The sequence below is a fragment of the Mustelus asterias genome, chromosome 24 (genome assembly GCF_964213995.1).
Source record: "Mustelus asterias chromosome 24, sMusAst1.hap1.1, whole genome shotgun sequence".
In the NCBI taxonomy this organism is placed as follows: domain Eukaryota; kingdom Metazoa; phylum Chordata; class Chondrichthyes; order Carcharhiniformes; family Triakidae; genus Mustelus; species Mustelus asterias.
Window position 1 is genome coordinate 6658252 of NC_135824.1, and position 26274 is coordinate 6684525.

Sequence of the window (26274 nt, forward strand, 5' to 3'; positions counted from 1 at the left end):
TCGACCAAACACCATTTCTTTCTCCATTTGGGCATAACGCTGCTGTGTTTCAAATTAGTGCCTTTGAAGCGTATGGTTCCAAGTGCTTCATTTTGCAAAAGGTCAGCTCCCAGGCCAGTTTTTGAAGCATTCACTGATATCTTGACTGGCATCAGAATACTTTAACACTGATGCCTTGGTCATTGTACTCCTTAGACTGGTCAAAGCTTCCTGGTGACTTTGTTCGCAGAGCCAGTCCACATCATTTTGTAGAAGTACTCTGAGAAGTGCTGTCAGGTCTGACATGCGTGTAATGAATTTCCCATGATTGGTCACCATTCCAAGTCTCTTACGTTCTGGGGAGGCGACACTCTCACGACTGCTTCAATTTTACTCTGGTTCAGTGCCCCGCTTGTTGGCACATGGCCTGGGTAGTTCATTTCATGAAGACCTATTTTGCACTTTTCTTTCTTTAGCTACAAGTTCTTTTCTCGAGTTCTTGCCAGCACCTACCTCAGTCTGTGGTCATGTTCTTCCTGTGTGGCACCAGAGACCAACACATCATCTATATAGGTTTCCACACCCTCTCGCCCTTCAAGCAGCCACTTCACTGTTCTGTGGAACACCTCAAGGGCTGAATTAATACCAAAAGGTATTAAAACTTGTAACACCCAGAAATGGTGTGAAGGTACAGAAATAGGAATTGTGTTCATCCAGCTTGACCTGGCAGAAGCCTGAACTCAAATCCAAAACCGTATAGTATTTAGCATCAGCTAGCTTACACGTAATCTCTTCCACTGTTGGGGAACTGATAATGCTCTCTTTGTACTGCCTGGATTAAATCTCTGGGATCCAGACAGACAGACTTGCAGATTCCCATCTGGTTTTTCTGCAATTATAATTGGATTAACCCATTTTATCACATCTTCAATTTTCTTAAAATGAGGTTTCTCCATTCTATCCACTCTCAGTCGATCTCTCAGCATTACTGCTACATTCCTGGGCAGGTGTATCTTGGGTGTCACAGTTTTGTCAATCTTGATAAAAGCAAATTATTGGGGATGTTGGAATCTGAAACCAAGAGAGAAAATGCTGGACAATCTCAGCAGGTCTGGCAGCATCTGTAAGGAGAGAAAAGAGCTGACGTTGCGAGTCCAGATGACCCTTTGTCAAAGCTTTGTTTTCCCTTTAGTCAACTAATCCCCTTGAACACATCTTTATATCACTCAGGATGTCAGAGATTAGTCATTATTTTCTTGATTAACTTCAGATTTTCACAAGCTTTGATTCCAAGAATGGGTGTTGCATCATTTTCCACCACGAAAAATGGAAGTGCTCAAGGCCAATTTTTTGTAGTTCATTTTAAGCGTGCATTGGCCTCCTGCAGCAAAGTTTTCACCTGTGTAAGTAGATAGTTTCACTTTTGTTTTAGTTCGCTGTTTTCCTTTACTTATCGTACGATACAGGCCTACGGGAATGACATTTGTTTGTGCACTTGTGCCAAATTCACCAGCACGTTGGCAATTTTTAAACCAAACTTCCAGCAGTAATCTTCTTTCGAATCTGCTGTTACTGCATGAATGAAAAGTTCAAATTCCGTACCTGTCATCATCTGCAATCGTGTGCACTTCCTTCGATTTACACATCTTAGCAAAGTGATTTAGTTTTGCCTTCCACAAGCTGGACAACTACGTGGTAACTGCTCTGTTCCACATCAACTGCATTTAAGTGATTCAGCGGCTGTTTTGTTCTTTTTACCTTCAGGCGGTCGATTTGTTTTTTTTCCTCCAGTGCTGTTTCTGTTCAACTGCATCTAGCCATTTGACTGTGTGAGGTGTAACCATCATCTTTTAATCTGCTACTTTGTTGTCTCTGCCGTTCTGCAGACATTTGCTGCTTTCTCCAGTGTGAGATCCATTTCTCTCAAAAGCCGTTCTCTCAGAGTTCTTTATCTGGGAGGTGTGATTCTTCAAATTCACACGATTTAGTTGGTTTCCTCATCTCGGTTACGTGCTGACTAATGTTGTAACTGCCTTGCATGCACATTAAAAATTTGTATCTTTCATACATGATGTTTTTCTCAGAGCTGCAGCAAGCTCGAATTTTTCCATTATTTCCTTCAAATCATTTCATTTCTCATCACTTTCAAATGTGAATGTGTTATAAACTTCTAGGTGTCCTTCCCCTGCTACATAAAGAAAGATGGAAGACTGTACTTGCAGATCCTTGTTATCACTGCCCGTTGCTGTGAGGTACAGACCGAAGCGCTACTGGAATCTCCTCCAGTTTTCTGAGAGATCGAGTAGATTGGGCCTGTACTCGTTGGAGTTTAGAAGGCTGAGGGGAGATCTTATAGAGACATATAAGATAATGAAGGGGCTAGACAGGGTAGAGGCAGAGAGATTCTTTCCACTTAGAAAGGAAACAAGAACGAGAGGACACAGCCTCAAAATAAGGGGGAGTCAGTTTAGAACAGAGTTGAGGAGGAACTTCTTCTCTCAGAGGGTAGTGAATCTCTGGAATTCTCTGCCCATTGAAGCAGTGGAGGCTACCTCGTTAAATATGTTTAAGTCACAGGTAGATAGATTTCTGATCAATAAGGGAATTAAGGGTTATGGGGAGCGGGCGGGTAAGTGGAACCAAACCACGACCAGATCAGCCATGATCTTATTGAATGGCGGGGCAGGCTCGAGGGGCTAGATGGCCTACTCCTGCTGCTATTTCTTATGTTCTTATGAGATTGCCCTCCAACTGAGCTCGGTCGGTGGTTTCAGAATCTCCATTGTTATGTTTAGTTCACACCTGACACCATGTTTTTAATGTTACAAGATGAGTAATATAATTATTGCAAACTAATTTTACTAAGAGCAGAACATATTCACAATTAAAGGCCTGTAGCCTGGGCCTAGAGTCTGGTTACAGCTTACATTTACATGCGCAATCTGACGTTGACTCTCAGGTCTGGTGACCCAATGAAATACAGAGTGTACCATATCATATTTAATACTGGAATCCAATACCACAATCTCTAATATCATGACAGTCCTGACTGCTTATATTCATAAGACATAGGAGCAAAATTAGGCCACTTGGCCCATTGAGTCTGCTCTGCCATTCAATCATGGCTGATATTTTTCTCATCCCCATTCTCCTGCCTTTTCCCCATAACCCCTGATCGCCTTATTAACCAAGAACCTATCTATCTCTGTCTTAAAGACACTCAATGACCTGGACTCCACAGCCTTCTGCGGCAAAGAGTTCCACAGATTCACCACTCTCTGGCTAAAGAAATTCCTCCTCATCTCTGTTTTAAAGGATCGTCTCTTTAGCCTGAGATCGTGCCCTCTGGTTCTAGTTTTTCCTACTAATGGAAACATCCTCTCCACGTCCACTCTGTCCAGGTCTCGCAGTGTCTTGTAAGTTTCAATAAGATACCCCCTCATCCTTCTAAACACCAACGAGTACAGACCCAGAATCCTCAACCGTTCCTCATACGACAAGCTCTTCATAGAACATAGAACAGTACAGCACAGAACAGGCCCTTCGGCCCATGATGTTGTGCCGAGCTTTATCTGAAACCAAGATCAAGCTATCCCACTCCCTATCATCCTGGTGTGCTCCATGTGCCTATCCAATAACCGCTTAAATGTTCCTAAAGTGTCTGACTCCACTATCACTGCAGGCAGTCCATTCCACACCCCAACCACTCTCTGCGTAAAGAACCTACCTCTGATATCCTTCCTATATCTCCCACCATGAACCCTATAGTTATGCCCCCTTGTAATAGCTCCATCCACCCGAGGAAATAGTCTTTGGACGTTCACTCTATCTATCCCCTTCATCATTTTATAAACCTCTATTAAGTCTCCCCTCAGCCTCCTCCGCTCCAGAGAGAACAGCCCTAGCTCCCTCAACCTTTCCTCATAAGACCTACCCTCCAAACCAGGCAGCATCCTGGTAAATCTCCTCTGCACTCTTTCCAGCGCTTCCACATCCTTCTTATAGTGAGGTGACCAGAACTGCACACAATATTCCAAATGTGGTCTCACCAAGGTCCTGTACAGTTGCAGCATAACCGGATCATTCTTGTGAACCTCCTCTGGACCCTTTCCAAGGCCATCACATCATACGGGGCCCAAAACTGCTCACAATGCTCCAAATGGGGTCTGACCAGAGCCTTATACAGCCTCAGAAGTACATCCCTGCTCTGGTATTCCAGCCCTCTCGACATGAATGCTAACATTGCATTTGCATTTACTCTTATTATTACAATTAATGTTCTCTTTACCTCTATTGAAATTTGTTGTGTGCTATCTTCTGCCCCTCTCCAGGTCACGTTCCATTCCACCTTTCTCCAGGTCATTCTGCCCTCTGCCCCACCCTCTCCAGGTCACACTGTTTTATCTAATTGTGATGGAGTTGGTTGAAGAAAGAATTCAAATGGCACCGTGGGATTTTCACATTCATCTAAATAAGTAACTGTTTAAAATCTCTTTGAAAGGACAACGGCACCAATTCAACTCTCCCGCTCCTCATTTTTTCTGCCACACTGTTTAATGCTTCTGCTATGAAATTCAGCAGGTTAATAACGTGCTTTTGTTCTCACTGATTTTACACAATCTGATAAACAATAAGTAGAATCAATAAATATTTCACCCAGAAATGTTTAAAACAAATAGTTACAAAACAAAGTACTCTGAGAAATGCCTCCAATGCAATTATTTAGGTGGGATTAATCTTATTTTGCACTCCATCTGTTAAAACTATCCAATCTTACCTTGAAGTACGAGATGCTGTACTTAAAATAGAACTGTGATTTATCAGTCTCCATAGCCACCTGGTGGAATCTAAGCAGAACAATACAGTATCTGAAGTGTTTTATTATACCAGTCAGGTTTGCAGGTGAATTGGGTTTGAACTGTGGCTAAGGCAACAAACTGGACAACAAAGAGAACACAATGAGGCTGCTGTACATTTTCTCTCACCATTCCTTCCCTGATCCTCCCCCAACTCACAAAATAAAACTCAAAATATATGTTTGTTTTTGGCATTGGCAGCTTCTAATGATTTATTCCTCAGTTTAAACAATTGACTAAAAGTCCACATTTCACAGTACCCCACAAAACCTTAATTCTGAAGTTGCATTTAAGTCATCCCTACAGTTTTGCAAACCCAGTGTTTGTGAGAGGCAGGGTAACGAACTGGGTCAATGTAATGTTTTACCAGGTATCTGAACGAAACTGCTCCTTTAGGCACTAGACAAATCACTGGAAAGGGTGGCAGAGAATGTGAAAAAATGCAAGAGAGACAGAATGAGGTTAAAGTAAATTGTTGGGACATGTACAGATTACTTGCCTGTGTCGTAGATGACATGGGAGTGTCTAGTGCTAACAATAGGTTGGAAATTGTTCTAATCACCTGAAAAACTAATTTATTGTTTAAACTGGCCATGTCCTTTGGACTTCAAAAAAAACCTGGCAAGATCACTTAACTATATTACTAGAATGGGACAAATGGGCTGCGGTGTAGGTTTCATCCTGGATTAAATTGTCATAGTGATTTGGTGAAGAAATAATTTGAAAGTGGGCTAAAGATTTTGCAATAGATTGCATACTGGGAAGTACAGTGATGCAGGGCTAGAGTCAGCTAACTAAACAACATCTATTATTGAGAAACTGGAGTACTTCATTTTTTAAAAGTTTATTTATTAGTGTCACAAATAGGCTTACATTAAGACGGCATTGAAGTTACTGTGAAAATCCCCCAGCCGCCACATTCCAGTGCCTGTTTGGGTACACCAAGGGAGAATTTAGCATGGCCAATGCACCTAACCAGCATGTCTTTCAGACTGTGGGAGGAAACCGGAGCACCCGGAGGAAACCCACGCAGACACGGGGAGAACGTGCAGACTCTGCACAGACAGTAACCCAAGCCGGGAATCGAACCTGGGTCCCTGGCACTGTGAGGTAGCAGTGCTAACCACTGTGCCATCCCTTTTTTTCTACATCAACTAGATGTGTAGTTTATGATTTACATAAAGAATAAGTAGGAGCATGTTTCAAAGCAGTAGTGTCAAGAGGCTGAGATCAATCCGCCAGCAAAAACTTCCATAAACAATCCTCCTTTACACATTTGACCCAATTCTGTTCGCTGCTGACAACAAATTTAAAGTGAAAAGTAGCGCACCCCTATAGTAATGCTCAAAGTTTTTTTTATTCTTAGTACATGGGCGTCGCTGGCTGGCCAGCGTTTATTGCCCTTGGAGGGCAGTTGAGTGTCAACCACATTGCTGTGGCTCTGGAGTCACATGTAGGCCAGACCAGGGAAGACCTGCAGATTTCCTTCCCTAAAGGACATCAGTGAACCAGATAGATTTTTCCAATAATCGACAATGGTTTCATGGTCATCAATAGTTCTTAATTCCAGATATTTTTTTATTGAATTCAAATTCTACCATCTGCCATGGTGGGATTCAAACCCAGGTCCCCAGAACATTAGTCGAGTTTCTGGATTAATAGTCTAGCAATAATACTACTAGGCCATCGCCTCCCCTGTTGCAAAGTAACCCGTAGGAATTATAATCATGAATTTTATACCACATAGCCTCTTCTAATCCCATTTTCAAGCACTTGGCCCATAGCCCTGGAGGTTATGGCAATGTAAGTGAATATCTAAAACTTCTTATGTGTTACGAGTGGGTGAAAAGGTTTCTCCTGAACTCCCCTCTTAGCCTCCTACCTCTTATCTTAAATCCACGTCCCCTGGACATTGACCCCTTTACTAATTGAAAAAGCGCCTTCTTATCCAACCTATGCCCCTTTTTATAATCTTATACACACCTATTAGGTCCCCACTCAACCTTTGTTGCTGCAAGGAAAGCAGCCCAGTCTATCCAATCTCTTCTCATAGCTCAAACCCGCCAGCCCAGTCAAACCTCCTGTGCATCCTCTCCAGCGCGAACACATCCTTCCTCTAATATAGTGACCAGAACTGCAAGTAGTACTCCAGTTGTGGCCTAAAGAGCCTTTTATACAATTCCTGTATGACCTCCCTGCTTTTGTATTTATGCACAGTAAGAAGTCTCACAACACCAGGTTAAAGTCCAACAGGTTTATTTGTAGCACATACCATAAGCTTTCGGAGCAATGCTCCTTCGTCAGATGGAGTGGTCTCTGTATTTATGCCCCAGCTAATAAAGGCAACGATCACATATCCCTTCTTAACCACCTTTTCTATCTGTCCTGCCACCATCAGGGATCGGTGGAAATGCACTCCAAGGTCCCGCTGATCTTCAGTACTTTCAAGGGTCATAATTCTTTGTCTTGTTAACCCTCCCCAAGTGTATTATCTCACAATTTTCCGGGTTGAACTCCATTTGCCACTGCTCTGCCCGCCTGACCAGTCCATTGACATCCTCCTGCAGTCTATGGCTATCCTCCTTACTATTTACATGTCATCTCAATCTTCTTGATTGTATCTCCTACATTTAAGTCCAAATCATTAAAATACACCACAAATAGCAAGGTTCCCAGCACTGAATCATGTGGAATCCCACTGGAAACAGACTTACAGTCACAAAAACCTCTACCATCACCCTCTGCTTCCTGCCTCTCAGCCAATTTTGGATCCAATGTGCCATTTTGCCTTGCATCTCTTGCCAAGTCTGCCATGAGGGGTCTTATCAAAGACTTGCAAAAGTCCATATAAAACACATTAAATGCATTACCCTCATCAACATTCCCGGTTACTGCCTCAAAAACTTTGATTCAATTTGTCAAACATAACCTTCCCTTAACAAATCCATGCTGACTATCCCCAATTAACCTGTGTATATCCAAGTGTAGATATATTCTGTCTCCAGAATTCTAACAACTTCCTCACCACTGAAATTAGACTGACTGGTCTGTCATTTCCTGGCCTGCCCCTACCTCCCTTTTTTGATAATGAGACAATGTTAGCAGTCTTCTGGCACCTCGCCTGTGGCCAGAGAGGATTTGAAAATTACTGCCAGTGCCCCTAATATCTCCTCCCTTGCCTCCCTCAACAAAGAACAAAGAACAGTACAGCACAGGAAACAGGCCCTTCGGCCCTCCAAGCCTGTGCCGCTCCTTGGTCCAACTAGACCAATCGTTTGTATCCCTCCATTCCCAGGCTGCTCATGTGACTATCCAGGTAAGTCTTAAACGATGTCAGCGTGCCTGCCTCCACCACCCTACTTGGCAGCGCATTCCAGGCCCCCACCACCCTCTGTGCAAAAAACGTCCCTCTGATATCTGAGTTGTACTTCGCCCCTCTCATCTTGAGCCCGTGACCCCTCGTGATCGTCACCTCCGACCTGGGAAAAAGCTTCCCACTGTTCACCCTATCTATACCCTACATAATCTTGTACACCTCTATTAGATCTCCCCTCATTTTCCGTCTTTCCAAGGAGAACAACCCCAGTCTACCCAATCTCTCCTCATAGCTAAGACCCTCCATACCAGGCAACATCCTGGTAAACCTTCTCTGCACTCTCTCTAACGCCTCCACGTCCTTCTGGTAGTGCGGCCACCAGAACTGGACGCAGTACTCCAAATGTGGCCTAACCAGCGTTCTATACAGCTGCATCATCAGACTCCAGCTTTTATACTCTATACCCCGTCCTATAAAGGCAAGCATACCATATGCCTTCTTCACCACCTTCTCCACCTGTGTTGCCACCTTCAAGGATTTGTGGACTTGCACACCTAGGTCCCTCTGTGTTTCTATACTCTTGATGACTCTGCCATTTATTGTATAACTCCTCCCTACATTATTTCTTCCAAAATGCATCACTTCGCATTTATCCGGATTAAACTCCATCTGCCACCTCTCCGCCCAATTTTCCAGCCTATCTATATCCTGCTGTATTGCCCGACAATGCTCTTCGCTATCCGCAAGTCCAGCCTGGGATACATCTCATCCAGGCCTGCCATTTAAGACTGACAAATCTGCTAGTACCTCCTGTTTCTGTGTTAATTTTCTCCGATATTTCACAGTCCCCTGCCCTGATGACACCTTTGTCATCCTTTTCCATTGTGAAGACCAACACAAAGTATTCATTAAGGACCATACCCATGTCTTCTGGGTCCTCATGTAGATTACCTATGTGGTCCTAATTGGCCTTACTCTTTCCCTTGCTTTTTGTATATTAAAAAAAAACTTTGAGTTTTCTACCAACACTGAACTAACCTACAAGTCTGGGATTTGATTATCTTTTTCATGTTAAAATCTTACTATGCAGAAAACAAATCAACAATGTGTGTCTTGCAGGCCAAATGTGAACTCAGCTAATTTTTCCAAATCACTGTTTACAGTGAAAGGTTCAATGAAGATGGTGAATGTTTACCATGCATTCACTTGGTGTAAACACTCAAATGCTGACAACCACACTTTCAAGTATGCAAATCTGTGTTGCAAAACCTGCCACATTCAAATTATTTCTTCACCAAATCACTCTGACCACTGTACGGTGGTTTAACCCAAAATGCAACCTCTACAGCAGTTCAACTGTTACATTCCAGGAATACACACTAACCTCTGAAAAGAGAGTTTCTGTTGCAGCGCTGTTGCTAGTATTTCAACACAGCATTGACATTATCACGTAAATTGTGAAAATACTACAAGCATAGTTATAAATTTTGTTCTTCCAAAGATGCTGGACAGCACCATTGAGCTGTGTGATACTGGACTCTGAGATTCATCGTCAAAGAAGTTAGGGGCAATTTTGACCTTCATGTCTGACCTCAAAGTCAGAAGGTTGTGGTCCAAATCCAACTAGCTTTCGGAGCGCTGCCCCTTCATCAGGTAAGTGGGAGTTCTGTTCACAAACAGGGCATATAAAGACACAAACTCAATTTACAAGATAATGGTTGGAATGCGAGTCTTTACGGGTAATCAAGTCTTAAAGGTACAGACAATGTGAATGGAGAGAGGGTTAAGCACAGGTTAAAGAGATGTGTTTTGTCTCCAGCCAGGACAGTTAGTGAGATTTTGCAAGCCCAGGCAAGTCGTGGGGTTACAGTTAGTGTGACATGAACCCAAGTTTGCACATTCTCCCGTGTCAGCCTGAGTTTCCTCCAGGTGCTCTGGTTTCCTCCCACCGTCCAAAGATGTGCGGGTTAGGTGGATTGGCCATGCTAAATTGACCCTTAGCGTCAGGGGGACTAGCTAGGGTAAATGCTTGGCTTTATGGGGATAGTACCTGGGTGGGATTGTGGTCGGTGCAGACTCGATGGGCCGAATGGCCTCCTTCTGCACTGTAGGATTCCATGGTTGAGAATGTACAGTTAGCCATTGTCAGGAATGGCTGCAGGATGTTTCTCTAAGGGACAATGGAAACCTTCCCTGTGTTTCCAGACAAGGTACTTCTAAAAGCATCCAAAGACTGTTTATCATCCCCAGTAAAGATAAAGGAACATTCCATCTCAAAGACCCTGAGTGTAATTGCCTAGATCGATTTGTGTATTCTGGTTTCCTCTTGGCATACACAAAGAAGGTGGTTAAAAGCTAACTGAGAGCTGCCCAGGACCTGCCCATGTCTGTCTGTCTGTCACTGAAGGTACCTGCAGAAAGGAGATAACCATCTTTTGCAGGAATATCCAAAATTCTCTCTGACTGTGGGAGTAAACGAGCCAGCAAATAAAGGATCGCAGCTGGAAAAAAGAACTGAAATATCTCTACCAAACCCCAGAACTCCTGAACCAAAGAATCAACTATTCGCCAGCAGACCAACTATACTGGAATTAATTTGTAATGGCCACAACAATTTATCATCTACTCCTCGCAAATCAAGAACTATCATAAGAACATAAGAACATAAGAAATAGGAGCAGGAGTAGGCCATCTAGCCCCTCGAGCCTGCCCCGCCATTCAATAAGATCATGGCTGATAGAACATAGAACAGTACAGCACAGAACAGGCCCTACGGCCCACGATGTTGTGCCGAGCTTTATCTGAAACCAAGATCAAGCTAGCCCACTCCCTATCATCCTGGTGTGCTCCATGTGCCTATCCAATAACCGCTTAAATGTTTCTAAAGTGTCTGACTCCACTATCACTGCAGGCAGTCCATTCCACACCCCAACCACTCTCTGCGTAAAGAACCTACCTCTGATATCCGTCCTGTATCTCCCACCACGAACCCTATAGTTATGCCCCCTTGTAATAGCTCCATCCACCCGAGGAAATAGTCTTTGTGATCTGACGTGGATCAGTACCACTTACCCGCCTGATCCCCATAACCCTTAATTCCCTTACCGATCAGGAATCCATCCATCCGCACTTTAAACATATTCAGCGAGGTAGCCTCCACCACCTCAGTGGGCAGAGAATTCCAGAGATTCACCACCCTCTGGGAGAAGAAGTTCCTCCTCAACTCTGTCTTAAACCGACCCCCCTTTATTTTGAGGCTGTGTCCTCTAGTTTTAACTTCCTTACTAAGTGGAAAGAATCTCTCCGCCTCCACCCTATCCAGCCCCCGCATTATCTTATAAGTCTCCATAAGATCCCCCCTCATCCTTCTAAACTCCAACGAGTACAAACCCAATCTCCTCAGCCTCTCCTCATAATCCAAACCCCTCATCTCCGGTATCAACCTGGTGAACTTTCTCTGCACTCCCTCCAATGCCAATATATCCTTCTATCAAACTATCCCGTATAACATTTAATTTATATTTACTTACCATTGGACTGAACTCTTAATTCTAATCCTTATGATTGTTGGTGTATGTGTTTCACCATTTCTTGTTACCTTTTTACTAGTTAATAAATTTATGCTATCTCAACTCAAGAAAGCTTGGTTAAATTGGCTCCTTCTTAAACGTAACTATTGGGTCTGGGAAAGATTTCCAAGAGAAAGGGAACCTTGTTAGATTAAACCTTGTTAGATTAAACCTTGTTGCTACCAGCAGAGGGTGGGTTGAATACAGACACAGAACCAATCATCCCACCTCACCCTGGTTTATAACAATTTGGGGGTATCCCAGCCGGATGGTGACAAATCGAGGGATCTTGTCCAGATCAACAACTTTTGGGGAGCCTTACCTGGGACTGGTCTTAACATTTTGTAGACTGATACTCCAGTGCTGTGCAAGTGTTGTCCTTTGGATGAGATGTTAAACTTTATTGCTACCTTGTGGTGATCAAAGAAGATATTTTAAAAAAAGATTTGGGCGCTTATCTGGTGCCTTCGCTAACAGACTAATACCAGTCATTGATCTTAAATTTGTCTGTTGGGTTTTGTTGTGTGCGCAAATAATGTGCTTGGAAATGTTCCGCTCTATGAAAATGCAAACCTTCTATGAATTGGAGCAAATAAAGAAGCATTTTGGCACAATGGCAAAGTGTAGAAAGCCATGTTTGATTTTCTTTCTGCAGCATACTAGCATAACGTACTGTACCACTGGTACTAATACTCTAAATAAACTTAACTGACAACGCTCTGCAACAGCCAGCTGACAATCAATTCCTATACTTAAAGTCAACTCAAGCTACACCAAATTAGGTGAAAGAAAAACAGCCCAACATTTACACAAGGCTGACTCTCTGGCCTGACACGCATTCGCAAACCAAGCCAAGTCCTGCAACACATTTAAAATAAAAACAAAATAACACCAATCATGTTTCACTTGGATGGGGCTAAATTACAAAATTACTCATGCATTTCATCTTTGGTTAAATCCAGTTTTGCCTCATGATTGTGATTTATCACTCATTACATTCTACCAGCAACACAGGCTTGTTTTACTGTAAATAGTGGAATTAAATGTTTAATCTTGCAACACAAGCATTTCCATGGCTGAATAAAATGACACACTGGAAAACTTTTAGGTTTCCATAAAAAACTGCTGCATTTTTTTCCATGAGGTCAGTTTTCATTGGTATGGAAACTAACACTGAACACTCACTGCCAAAAGATGAGCTATTGTCATCAACTTCACTAATACCAAACACAATCACTTGCTCCAAGGATTTGAAATGGAGAGTTTTGTCTATAGTTAAACATGATACATATGCAATATTGCAAGACACTGAAATATATTGAGATGCCATTAACCTGCTCAAAGTGAATAATTTCATGAGCGCAACTTTTTTCTTGTGGGTACAAGTCAGTTTTAGTTTGACCGAATTTTGACAAGCCATTTCTAAAAAATAGTACAAAAGGTTTGGTGTACGACCAAACCTGTTGAGTGCTTTTCTTCTCTCCACCAAAGAGGCCTGCACCAGTGACTTGCCTTATGATGAGCTTCCAGCTAATTGGTATCCGGCCATTTCCTCACAAGTATATAGGTGGGGGGCAGGGGGAATGATACCGTGATCACCTACTTTCCCAATTACAGTCCCTTACTGCCACAGGACTAAAGGTAAGAATGATGACTATCACTTGACAATATCCCATATCTACACAATAAATTATGGCTTAGAGACGTTGATCATACAGCAGATGACAATCACGCTGATTGGACAAAGTGAAACTATGAAGCATTTGAAGAAAACAAAACGGGATTCGCAAGCAGTCGGATGAAAGAAATGTCACCCTGCCTCCAATTTATACCAATATCCGTCAAGACCGACGTCAGCACTAAACCGATGCCAATTTTCCATTAATTATGCCAATACTAGCCTTTGTTTGACAACAAAAGTCAGCAGAAGACATAAGCTGAGAACTCTAGAAAACAGCCCTCATGTATAAACCACGCTATTGGGAATTAAGGTTGACCAATTTTACCCTGTGCAGATTTTGTAATGGGATTAACTGATTTACTGTAAACCATTGATTTTAATAAGAAAAAGTTACAGGATCAGCAATAAATCTTACATGGCTATACTAGTTTCAATACAGCTGACGTAAGTATAATAGGACATACCGAGGCTGCACTTACACTATCACAGAATTGTTACGGCGCCGAAGGAGGCCATTTGGTTCATCATGTCTGCACCTGCTCTCCAAACAAGCATTATGACTTATGACTATAATTTTAGAATTGATGAAAAGGTATACATTTATAACATACCACATTTCGGAAGGAAATATTGGCCTCAGAGGTAGTGCAGTGTATATTTACCAAAACAAAAACAAGATTCTAGGCATTAAGTTATAAAGGTAAAATTACACAAACTAGGGTTGTATTCCTGGAATTTAAATGGTTAAGGATGATTTGGTGAAAGTATTCAAGATATTATGGGAAACAAAAAGGGTAGATATGGAGAAACTATTTTGGTTGATTGAGTTTAGGACCAGGGCAGATCGTCCACAAATTGGCCAGACTTTTATTAACAATGCCACTCCTCCACCTCTTTTACCAGCTTCCCTACACTTAGTGAAACATCTATACCCCGGAACGTCCAACAACCATTCCTGTCCTTGTTCTACCCATGTCTCCGTAATGGCCACAACATCGTAGTCCCAAGTACCAATCCATGCCCCAAGTTCATCTACCTTGTTCTGGATGCTCCTTGCATTGAAGTAGACACACTTCAACCCACCTTCCTGTCTACTGGTACCCACCCTTGACCTTGATACCTTCCCCAATACCTCACTACCCTCAACACTGACTTCCGGACTACAACTCCTTTTCCCACCCCCCGACAAATTAGTTTAAACCCCCCTGAAGAGCCGTAGCAAATTTCCCCCCCAGGATATTGGTGCCCCTCTGGTTCAGGTGCACCCCGTCCTGTTTGTACAGGTCCCACCTTCCCCAGAATGTGTTCCAATTATCCACGTAGCTGAAACCCTCCCTCCTACACCATCCCTGCAACCATATGTTTAACTGCACTCTCTCCCTGTTCCTCAACTCGCTATCACGTGGCACCGGCAACATACCAGAGATGACCACATGTTTTGTCTTGGCTCTCAGCTTCCAGCCCAGCTCCTGAAATTCCTGTTTTGAATCCCCGTCCCTTCTCTTACCTATGTCGTTGGTACCAATGTGTACCACAACTTGTGACTGTTCCCCCTCCCCCTTAAGAATCCAGAAAACACGGTCCGAGACGTCACGGACCCTGGCATCCGGTAGGCAACATACCATCCGTGAGTCTCTTTTGCTGCCACAGAACCTCCTATCTATCCCTCTAACTAACGAGTCCCCAATAACTATTGCCCTCCCGCTCTCCCCCTTACCCTCCCGAGCCACAGGAGATCTGCCCACTGCGGCTCACCACTGGTATGTCGTCCCCCTCAACTGCATCCAAAGCGGAATACTTGTTGCTAAGGGAAACAACCACAGGGGATCCCTGCACTGACTGCTTCCTCCCAGCCCCTCTCACTGTCACCCATCTATTTTCCTTTCCTGGAATAACTATAGCCACGAAGCTTCTGTCTATGGCCACCTCTACCTCCCTAATGATCCTAAGTTCTTCCAACTCCAGCTCCAGTTCCCTAACATGGTTTTGGAGGAGCTGCAGATGGGTGCACTTCCCACTGGTGTAATCAGCAGGGACACTGATGGCGTCCCTCACCTCAAACATACTGCAAGAGGAACATTGCACTACCTTCACACCCATCCCCTCTAGATACCTTGCCACTACCACTAGCAGATAGAGTTGCTCCAATGGAACAATGAGCTATTTTCCCCCCCCTTTTCCTCGGAAGCCACACGGACTGAAATTAAGATTTGCAATTGAAGAGACAACAAAACGAATTAAACTTACCCCGCCTCACCCTTTCTGCCTAAGCCCTTAGAGCCAAAGCCCTTACAGCTCTCACTCTGCTCCCTGCTTACAACGCTGCCCGCTCAAACGTGCGGCCTTCTTTTAAACCCACCAAAAACCTTCCCAGGCCTCCCCTGGGCCTACTTCCGGTTTCGGAAAAAACTTCCGATTTTAAACACAAAAATCACTGAAAAATAAATGAATAAATCAAGTCTAGAAACAAACTCTCTTACTCTCAGCCTGCTCCTGTGGAACAATGAGGCTGAAACCTCCAAGGTAAGCCCCTTTTAAACCCACCAAAAAGAATGAGGAGGCATATAGGGTGTCAGGAAACACATCTATACACAAAGTGTGGTAGATGTTTGGAACTCTTTTCCACAAATGACAATTATTGTTGAGTCAATTGTTACTTTTAAAACTAAGATTGATAGATTGATTTTAACCAAAAGCATTAAGGGACAGATAGGTTAAGTGAGTAGGCAAGACATTTGTGAGTGTGTCCAATTTGGCAGGAGGAATAGAAAGATTGAATATTATTTAAATTGAGAGAGACTGCAGAAAACTGTAGTATAGGGAACCTGGGTGTCCTTGTACATGAATTACAAAAGGTTAACATACAGTCCAGCAAGTAATTGGAGTCATAGAGGTCTACAGCATGGAAACAGGCCCTTCGGCCCAACTTAAAACCCCTAAGCTAATCCCAATTGCCCGCATTTGGCCCATATTCCTCTATACCCATCATACCCATGTAACTATCTAAATGCTTTTTAAAAGATAAAATTGTACCCATCTCTACTACTACCTCTGGCAGCTTGTTCCAGACACTCACCACCCTCTGTGAAAAACTTGCCCCTCTGGACACTTTTGCATCACTTTTGCATCTCTCCCCTCTCACCTTAAACCTATGCCCTCTAGTTTTAGACTCCCCTACCTTTGGGAAAAGATATTGACTATCTACCTTGTCTATGCCCCTCATTATTTTATAGACCTCTATAAGGTCACCCCTCAGCCTCCTACGCTCCAGAGAAAAAAGTCCCAGTCTATTCAGCCTCTCCTTATAACTCAAACCATCAAGTGCTGGTAGCATCCTAGTAAATCTTTTCTGCATTCTTTCTAGTTTAATAATATCCTTTCTATAATAGGGTGACCAGAATTGCACACAGTATTCCAAGTGTGGCCTTACCAATGTCTTGTACAACTTTAACAAGACGTCCCAACTCCTGTATTCAATGTTCTGACCGATGAAACCAAGCATGCCGAATGCCTTCTTCACCAGTCTGTCCACCTATGACTCCACTTTCAAGGAGCTATGAAAATGTACCCTAGATCTCTTTGTTCTGTAACTCTCCCCAATGCCCTACCATTAATTGAGTAAGTCCTGTCCTGGTTCAATCTACCAAAATGCATCACCTCGCATTTGTCTAAATTAAACTCCATCTGCCATTCTCCAGCCCACTGGCCCAATTGATCAAGATCTCGTTGCAATTGGAGATAACTTTCTTCACTGTCCACTATGCCACCAATCTTGGTGTCATCTGCAAACTTACTAACCATGCCTCCTATATTCTCATCCAAATTATTAATATAAATTCTAGACAGGCAAAGGGAATGTTGGTCTTTATTAATTACAAGGTGCAGGGGTGGAGTATAAAAGTAGTGGATTCTTGCTGCAACTGCTCATGACATTGGTGAGACAGTGTACAGTACAGTATATAGTTTTGGTCTGCTTACTTAAGGAAGGATACACTTGCACTGGAAGCAGTTGTCCAATGAGGAAAGGTTGAGCAGGTTGAGCCTATACTCATTGAAGTTTAGAAGAGTTCAACATTAATATTCCAAGGGGACTTTACAGGGTAGATGCTGAGAGGATGATGTTTCCTTTTGTGGGGGAATCTAGAATGAGGAGGCATATAGGGTGTCATCGATTTAAGACAGAAAAGAAGAAGAATTTCTTTACTCAAAGGAATTCCCTTCCACAAGGAGCAATAGAGACTGGGCCACTGAAAATGTTTAAGGCTGAGCTAGATAGATCTTTAATTGACAGGGATCATGGATGATGGGGATCATGAAAGAAATTGCTGTTAAGGCTACAATCAGATCAGCCATGATCTCAGTGAATGCCAGAGCAGGCTTGGATAGGCTGAATTGCCTACTCCCATTCCTACATTTTATGATAATGGGTCAAAGGCAGTGGAACTGGTTGGAGGGGCTAAATAGCCTCCTCCTGTTCCTAAGTGTCAGGGTATTGCCCGGAAAAAGGAAGTGTGTTGCGGGACCTTCGGCATCATGAGAGCTGAAGGGGCCATGTTTTACTTTGCATTTGAAGGTTGGAAATTCTTCTGTACTGAACTGAAATCCCAACTTGAATTATGTGCTTAAATCTCTGGAGATGGACTTAAGCCCAGAGGCAACAGTTTGACCAAAGTTATTGAGTCATAGAGGTTTACAACATGGAAACAGGCCCTTCGGCCCAACTTGTGCATGGCGCCCAGTTTTTACCACTAAGTTAGTCCCAATTTCCCACATTTGGCCCACACCCCTCTATGCCAAACTTACCCATGCAACTGTCTAAATGCTTTTTAAAAGACAGAATCGTACCCGCTTCTATTACTACCTCTGGCAGCTCGTTCCAGACACTCACCACCCTGTGTGTGAAAAAATTACCCCTCTGGATCCTTTTATATCTCTCCCCTCTCACCTTGAACCTATGCCCTCTAGTTTAAGACTCTTCTACCATAGGGAAAAAATGTTGACTATGTAGCTGATCTATGCCCCTCATTATTTTATAAACCTCTATAAGATCACCCCTAAGCCTCCTACACTCCAGGGAAAAAAGTCCCAGCCTATCCAGCCTCTCCTTATAACTCAAATCATCAAGTCCCGGTAACATCCTAGTAAATCTTTTCTGCACTCTTTCTAGACATAGACATAGAACAGTACAGCACAGTACAGGCTCTTCGGCCCTCGATGTTGTGCCACGTTTTGTCCGAAACCAAGATCAAGCTATCCCACTCCCTATCATTCTGGTGTGCTCCATGTGCCTATCCAATAACCGCTTGAAAGTTCCTAAAAAGTGTCCGACTCCACTATCACAGCAGGCAGTCCATCCCACACCCCAACCACTCTGAGTAAAGAACCGACCTCGGACATCCCTCCTATATCTCCCACCATGAATCTTATAGTTATGCCCCCTAGTAACAGCTACATCCACCAGAGGAAATAGTCTCTGAACATCCACTCTATCTATCCCCCTCATCATCTTATAAACCTCTATTAAGTCGCCTCTCATCCTCCTCCGCTCTAAAGAGAAAAGCCCTAGCTCCCTCAACCTTTCCTCATAAGACCTACCCTCCAAACCAGGCAGCATCCTGGTAAATCTCCTCTGCACTCTCTCCAATGCTTCCACATCCTTCTTATAGTGAGGTGACCAGAACTGCACACAATATTCCAAATGTGGTCTCACCAAGGTCCTGTACAGTTGTAGCATAACCCCCCGGCTCTTAAACTCAAATCCCCTGTTAATAAAAGCGAACAATACACATCTTTTTAGCCTGTCTTGATGCTCTCTCCACTCACATTGTTTTGTTTCTTAAAGACTTGATTAGTTGTAAGTATTCGCATTCCAACCATTATTCATGTAAATTGAGTTTGTGTCTTTATATGCTCTGTTTGTGAACAGAATTCCCACTCACCTGAAGAAGGGGCTTAGAGCTCCGAAAGCTTGTGTGGCTTTTGCTACCAAATAAACCTGTTGGACTTTAACCTGGTGTTGTTAAACTTCTTACTGTGTTCTACGAGATAGCCAGTTACTTATCCAATTGGTCAAATTTCCCTCTATCCCACATCTCTTTACTTTCTTCATGAGCCGACCATGGGCAACCTTATCAAATGCCTTACTAAAATCCATGTATACGACATCAACTGCTCTACCTTCATCTACACATTTAGTTACTTCCTCAAAGAATTCAATCAAATTTGTGAGGCAAGACTTACCCTTCACGAATCCGTGTTGACTATCCCGGATTAAGCTGCATCTTTCCAAATGGTCATAAATCCTATCCCTCAGGACCTTTTCCATTAACTTACCGACCACCGAAGTAAGACTAACCGGCCTATAATTACCAGGGTCATTCCTATTTCCTTTCTTGAACAGAGGAACAACATTCGCCACTCTTCAGTCTTCTGGCACTATACCCGTGGTGTGGAGATCCCGTGGACAGTGAGGACCCAAAGATCAAAGCCAAAGGCTCTGCAATCTCATCCCTTGTCTCCCAAAGAATCTTAGGATATATCCCATCTGGCCCAGGGAACTTATCGACCCTCAGGTTTTTCAAAATTGCTAATACATCATCCCTCAGAACATCTACCTCCTCCACCCTATCAGTCTGTATCACACACTCTTCCTCAAAAACATGGCCCCTCTCCTTGATGAACACTGAAGAAAAGTATTCATTCATCGCCTCTCCTATCTCTTCTGACTCCATGCACAAGTTCCCACTACTATCCTTGACCGGCCCTAACCTCACCCTGGTCATTCTTTTATTTCTCACATAAGAGTAAAAAGCCTTGGGATTTTCCTTAATCTGACCCGCCAAGGACTTCTCATGCCCTCTCCTAAGCCCTTTTTTTAGCTCATCCTTTGCTACCTTGTAACCCTCAAACGACCCAACTGAACCTTGTTTTCTCATCCTTACATACGCTTCCTTTTTCCTCTTGACAGGACATTCAACTTCTTTTGTGAACCATGGTTCCCTCACTCAGCCATTTCCTCAGTGCCTGACAGGGACATACCCATCAAAGACACACAGTATTTGTTCCTTGAACAAGCTCCACTTTTCATTTGTGCCTTTCCCTGACAGTTTCTGTTCCCATCTTATGCTCCCTAATTCTTGCCTAATCGCATCATAGTTACCCCTCCCCCAATTATAAACCTTGCCCTGCTGTATGGCCCTATGCCTCTCCATTGCAATAATGAAAGACACCGAATTGTGGTCACTATCTCCAAAGTGCTCTCCCACAAACAAATCTAACACTTGGCCCGGTTCATTACCTAGTACCAAGTCCAATGTGGCCCCGCCTCTTGTCGGCCTATCCACATATTGTGTCAGGAAACCCTCCTGCACACACTGCACAAAAACTGCCCCATCCGAACTATTTGACCTATAAAGGTTCCAATCAATATTTGGAAAGTTAAAGTCACCCATGACAACTACCCTGTGACCTCCACACCTATCCATAATCTGCTTTGCAATTTCTTCCTCCACATCTCTATTACTATTTGGGGGCCTATAGAAAACTCCTAACAACGTGACCGCTCCTTTCCTATTTCTAACTTCAGCCCATATTACCTCAGTAGGCAGATCCCCCTCGAACTGCTTTTCTGCAGCCGTTAAACTATCCTTGATTAACAATGCTACTCCTCCACCTCTTTTACCACTTTCCCTATTCTTACTGAGACATCTATACCCCGGAACTTCCAACAACCATTCCTGTCCCTGTTCTAACCATGTCTCCGTAATGGCCACAACATCGTAGTCCCAAGTACCAATCCACGCTCCAAGTTCACCTACCTTATTCCGGATGCTCCTTGCATTGAAGTAGACACACTTCAACCCACCTTCCTGTCTGCCGGTACACTCCTGCGACCTTGATACCCTCCTCAGTACCTCACTATAACTCAACACTGGCTTCTGGACTACAGCTCGTTTCCCCATCCCCCTGACAAATTAGTTTAAACCCCCCGAAGAGCGATAGCAAATTTCTCTCTCAGGATATTGGTGCCCCTCTGGTAAACCGTCCTGTTTGTACAGGTCCCACCTTCCCCAGAATGTGCTCCAATTATCCATGTAACTGAAACCCTCCCTCCTACATCATCCCTGCAGCCACGTGTTTATCTGCATTCTCTCCCTGTTCCTCAACTCGCTAGCACGTGGCTCCGGCAACAAACCAGAGATGACAACATGGTTTGTCCTGGCTCTCAGCTTCCACCCTAGCTCCCTAAATTCCTGTTTTAAATCCCCGTCCCTTCTCTTACCCATGTCTAGTTTAATAATATCCTTTCTATAATAGGGTGACCAGAACTGTACACAGTATTCCAAGTGTGGCCTTACGAATGTCTTGTACAACTTCAACAAGATGTCCCAACTCCAGTATGCAACAATTCTGACCAATGAAACCAAGCATGTCAAATGCCTTCTTCACCACCCTGTCCACTTGTGACTCCACTTTCAAGGAGCAATGAACCTGTATCCCCAAGTGTCTTTGTTCTATAACTCTCCCCAACTCCCTACCATTAACTGAGTAAGTCCCTATCCTGGGTCCAATCTACCAAAATGCATCATCTTGCATTTACTTAAATTAAACTCCATCTGCCATTCATCAGTCCACTGGCTCAATTGATCAAGATCCCGTTGCAATCCGAGATAAACTTCTTCACTGTCCACTATGCCACCAATCTTGGTGTCATCTGACCATGCCTCCTAAATTCTCATCCAAATAATTAATATAAATGACAAATAACAGTAGACCCAGCACTGATCCCTGAGGCACACCGCTGGTCATATGCCACCAGTTGAAAAACAGCCCTCTACAATCACCCTCTGTCTTCTGTCATCAAGCCAACTTTGTACCCAATTAGCTACCTCACCCTGGATCCCATGTGATTTAGCCTTATGCAACAACCTACCACGCGGTACCTTGTCAAAGGCCTTGCAAAAGTCCATGTAAACGATGTCGACTGCACCACCCTTATCTACCTTCTTGGTTACCCCTCCAAAAAACTCAATCAAATTTGACAGACATGATTTTCCACTCACAAAACCATGCTTTGACTGATAAACGTTTTGTTTTGAGATTATACACCAATGGACTTTTGCTACTTATCTTGAATTGCATAAACAAATGTGGGAAATCAACATAAGGAGTGAGATTTACATCAACACATGAAACTGCAGAATATTTTTCAAGTGAGGTGCACCACATTTTTTAAAAAAATCAATGAATGAGAATTAAAAGCCTAAAATGTAATGCAACATACTTCAGCTGGAACATTCTTATTTTGATCAGTTCTTTCCCTTAGGACATAGGGTATCAGCACTCAAAAATGGAAGATATCATCAATTTGAACACTCAGTGTCTTTGCCAAGGTAGGTACAGCACAATATGATAATACCCAATTCTACCCCACCTACAACCCCTCTTGCCACATCCACTGTCTTTAGATTGTCAGACTGCTGGTTTGACATCCACTACTGGTTCATAAACTTCCTCCAACTAAATATATGGAGCCTCAAAGCCTTCCGTCCCACCACATATTGTTCCAGAGGCAATCGATCCATCCCTCACACTGGCCAATCTACTTGCAATGTTAGTGTCATATTTGGCCCAGAGATGAGCTACCAACCACATATCCGCATCATCACTAAGGATACCTGTTTCTATGTGTGTAACATTGTTTAATTTTGTCCCTCAAGACTGACCCTGAGACAGCATGGCACTCAAGCAACAGTGAGCCTGACAGCAGGGCGCTAACCTCAGCAGCACAGTGCTCCCCCAGCACTGACCACCCAACGGCGCGGCGCGCCCCCAGCACTGACCACCCGATGGTGCGATGCGCCCCCAGCATTGACCACCCGACGGCGTGGCGCGCCCCCAGCACTGACCACCCGATGGCACGGCACGCCCACGGCACTGACCACCCGACGGCACGGCACACCCACGGCACTGACCACCCGACGGCGCGGCACACCCACGGCACTGACCACCCGACGGCGCGGCACACCCTCGGCACTGACCCTCCGACAGCGCGGCACTCCCTCGGCACTGACCCTCCGACAGCGCGGCACTCCCTCGGCACTGACCCTCCGACAGCGCGGCACTCCCTCGGCACTGACCCTCCGACAGCGCGGCACTCCCTCGGCACTGACCCTCCGACAGCGCGGCACTCCCTCGGCACTGACCCTCCGACAGCGCGGCACTCCCTCGGCACTGACCCTCCGACAGCGCGGCACTCCCTCGGCACTGACCCTCCGACAGCGCGGCACTCCCTCGGCACTGACCCTCCGACAGCGCGGCACTCCCTCGGCACTGACCCTCCGACAGCGCGGCACTCCCTCGGCACTGACCCTCCGACAGCGCGGCACTCCCTCGGCACTGACCCTCCGACAGCGCGGCACTCCCTCGGCACTGACCCTCCGACAGCGCGGCACTCCCTCGGCACTGACCCTCCGACAGCGCGGCACTCCCTCGGCACTGACCCTCCGACAGCGCGGCACTCCCTCGGCACTGACCCTCCGACAGCGCGGCACTCCCTCGGCACTGACCCTCCGACAGCGCGGCACTCCCTCGGCACTGACCCTCCGACAGCGCGGCACTCCCTCGGCACTGACCCTCCGACATCGCGGCACTCCCTCGGCACTGACCCTCCGACAGCGCGGCACTCCCTCGGCACTGACCCTCCGACAGCGCGGCACTCCCTCGGCACTGACCCTCCGACAGCGCGGCACTCCCTCGGCACTGACCCTCCGACAGCGCGGCACTCCCTCGGCACTGACCCTCCGACAGCGCGGCACTCCCTCGGCACTGACCCTCCGACAGCGCGGCACTCCCTCGGCACTGACCCTCCGACAGCGCGGCACTCCCTCGGCACTGACCCTCCGACAGCGCGGCACTCCCTCGGCACTGACCCTCTGACAGCGCGGCACTCCCTCGGCACTGACCCTCTGACAGCGCGGCACTCCCTCGGCACTGACCCTCCGACAGCGCGGCACTCCCTCGGCACTGACCCTCCGACAGCGCGGCACTCCCTCAGCACTGACCCTCCGACAGCGCGGCACTCCCTCGGCACTGACCCTCCGACAGTGCGGCACTCCCTCCGCACTGACCCTCCGACAGTGCGGCACTCCCTCCGCACTGACCCTCCGACAGTGCGGCACTCCCTCCGCACTGACCCTCTGACAGTGCGGCACTCTCAACACTGACCCTCTGACCCTCCGACAGTCCGGCACTCCCTCGGCACTATTCCTCCGACAGCGCGGCACTCCCTCGGCACTGACCCTCCGACAGTGCGGCACTTCCTCGGCACTGACCCTCCGACAGTGCGTCACTCCCTCGGCACTGACCCTCCGACAGTGCGTCACTCCCTCGGCACTGAACCTCCGACAGTGCGGCACTCCCTCAGCACTGACCCTCCGACAGTGCGGCACTCCCTCAGCACTGACCCTCCGACAGTGCGGCACTCCCTCCGCACTGACCCTCCGACAGTGCGGCACTCTCAACACTGACCCTCTGACCCTCCGACAGTGCGGCACTCCCTCGGCACTGACCCTCTGACAGTGCGGCACTCCCTCGGCACTGACCCTCCGACAGTGCGGCACTCCCTCCGCACTGACCCTCTGACAGTGCGGCACTCCCTCGGCACTCCCCCTCCGACAGCGCGGCACTCTCAACACTGACCCTCTGACAGTGCGGCGCTCCCTCAGTACTCGATGGAAAGAGGGGCTCTGGCATCAGCCGGGCTCAGAGGCCTTTACCTCCGTCAGGCGGCGGCTGCAACCCGCCATCCCGGAAAGACAGTGCGACAGGACGGCCCCGTTACCCTCAGGCACTTTTCCTCACCTTTCACCAGATTCTCCTCCACAAACCCCGGGCAGCAGCTGACGAACAAAGCACTGGGAATCTCCATCCCGCCTGGGCCCGCTGCTCACCTCTGACCTCTCACCCTAGCAACCGCTGGGCGGGGTTAAGAGGCGCCTGGCTTCCCACTAGGCCTCACCCTCTCCTCCTTAGCAACTGCCTTTGATAAACATTTAAATCCAAATCTGACCGGTTAAACGTACATTTTACTCCATCCTGAGCTAAAGATTTTGTTTATTCTCGAAGTGGCTTCTTTATTTTTTTATTCCTGGAGCCTGCAGAGTGTGGAATGTACCATTGTGCCAGAAGAGGTGGGAACCAGTTTTAATCATGTACCTATGTACAGAAAACCAATGAAAGGAATGTGACTACATATGTTCTTTTTAAATGTTAACATAAATAATTAAAGCACCATGGAAAATACTGGCGATCAGGATGAATTATCCTCTTGTTAGTCCTTAGTGTTTATACATTTCCCCCTATTCCCCAGTGGTAGGGGCTGTGTTCTGTTGCTATAGAAACCCAGGAGTATGACAACAAGCAAGATGGTGAGAGGTTGAAGAAACTATGCCCAGTGAGATGGCAGGACACATAGCAAGCAATAACACTGATGTGGGACATGTATTGGTCAAGGTACTTCAAGGATTGAATATTTCTCATGACCTAAGGGCCTTAAAATGTCAATTGAGCTGAGTGTTGTATGGCCTGGAAGCAGATTCAATGGTTTAAAGAGTGAGAGTTTATGAGTGAGAGGGGATCTCATCGAAACTTATAACATTCTGACAGGTTTAAACAGGGTGGATTCAGGAAGAATGTTCCCAGTGGTGGAGGAGTGCAGAACTAGGGGTCATAGTTTGAGGATAAGGGGTAAACCTTTTAAAGTAAAGATAAAGTAGAAAGTTATTTATTAGGATCACAAGTAGGCTTACATTCACAGTGGAATGCAGTTACTGTGAAAATCCCCCAGTCGCCACACCCCGGCGCCTGTTTGGG

General features: G+C 45.5%; 2 protein-coding genes across 3 annotated transcripts in view; one reads left to right on the forward strand and one right to left on the reverse strand.

Annotated features, from left to right (window-relative positions):
• aagab (alpha and gamma adaptin binding protein) overlaps nt 1-25529 on the reverse strand; it is a 61480-nt gene extending 35951 nt beyond the window's left edge. The window contains exon 1 of one of the 2 annotated variants that reach the window (XM_078241237.1): nt 25264-25529. In XM_078241237.1, the coding sequence (XP_078097363.1) occupies nt 25264-25330 (67 nt within the window). In that variant the 5' untranslated portion in view covers nt 25331-25529. The remainder of the gene's footprint in view (nt 1-25263) is intronic. The other variant, XM_078241239.1, reaches the window with a different exon arrangement.
• A 331-nt stretch (nt 25530-25860) lies between these two features.
• The window catches only part of iqch (IQ motif containing H), a 158922-nt gene continuing 158508 nt past the window's right edge, over nt 25861-26274 (forward strand). The window contains exon 1 of the mRNA XM_078241235.1: nt 25861-25914. Within this exon, the coding sequence (XP_078097361.1) occupies nt 25861-25914 (54 nt within the window). The remainder of the gene's footprint in view (nt 25915-26274) is intronic.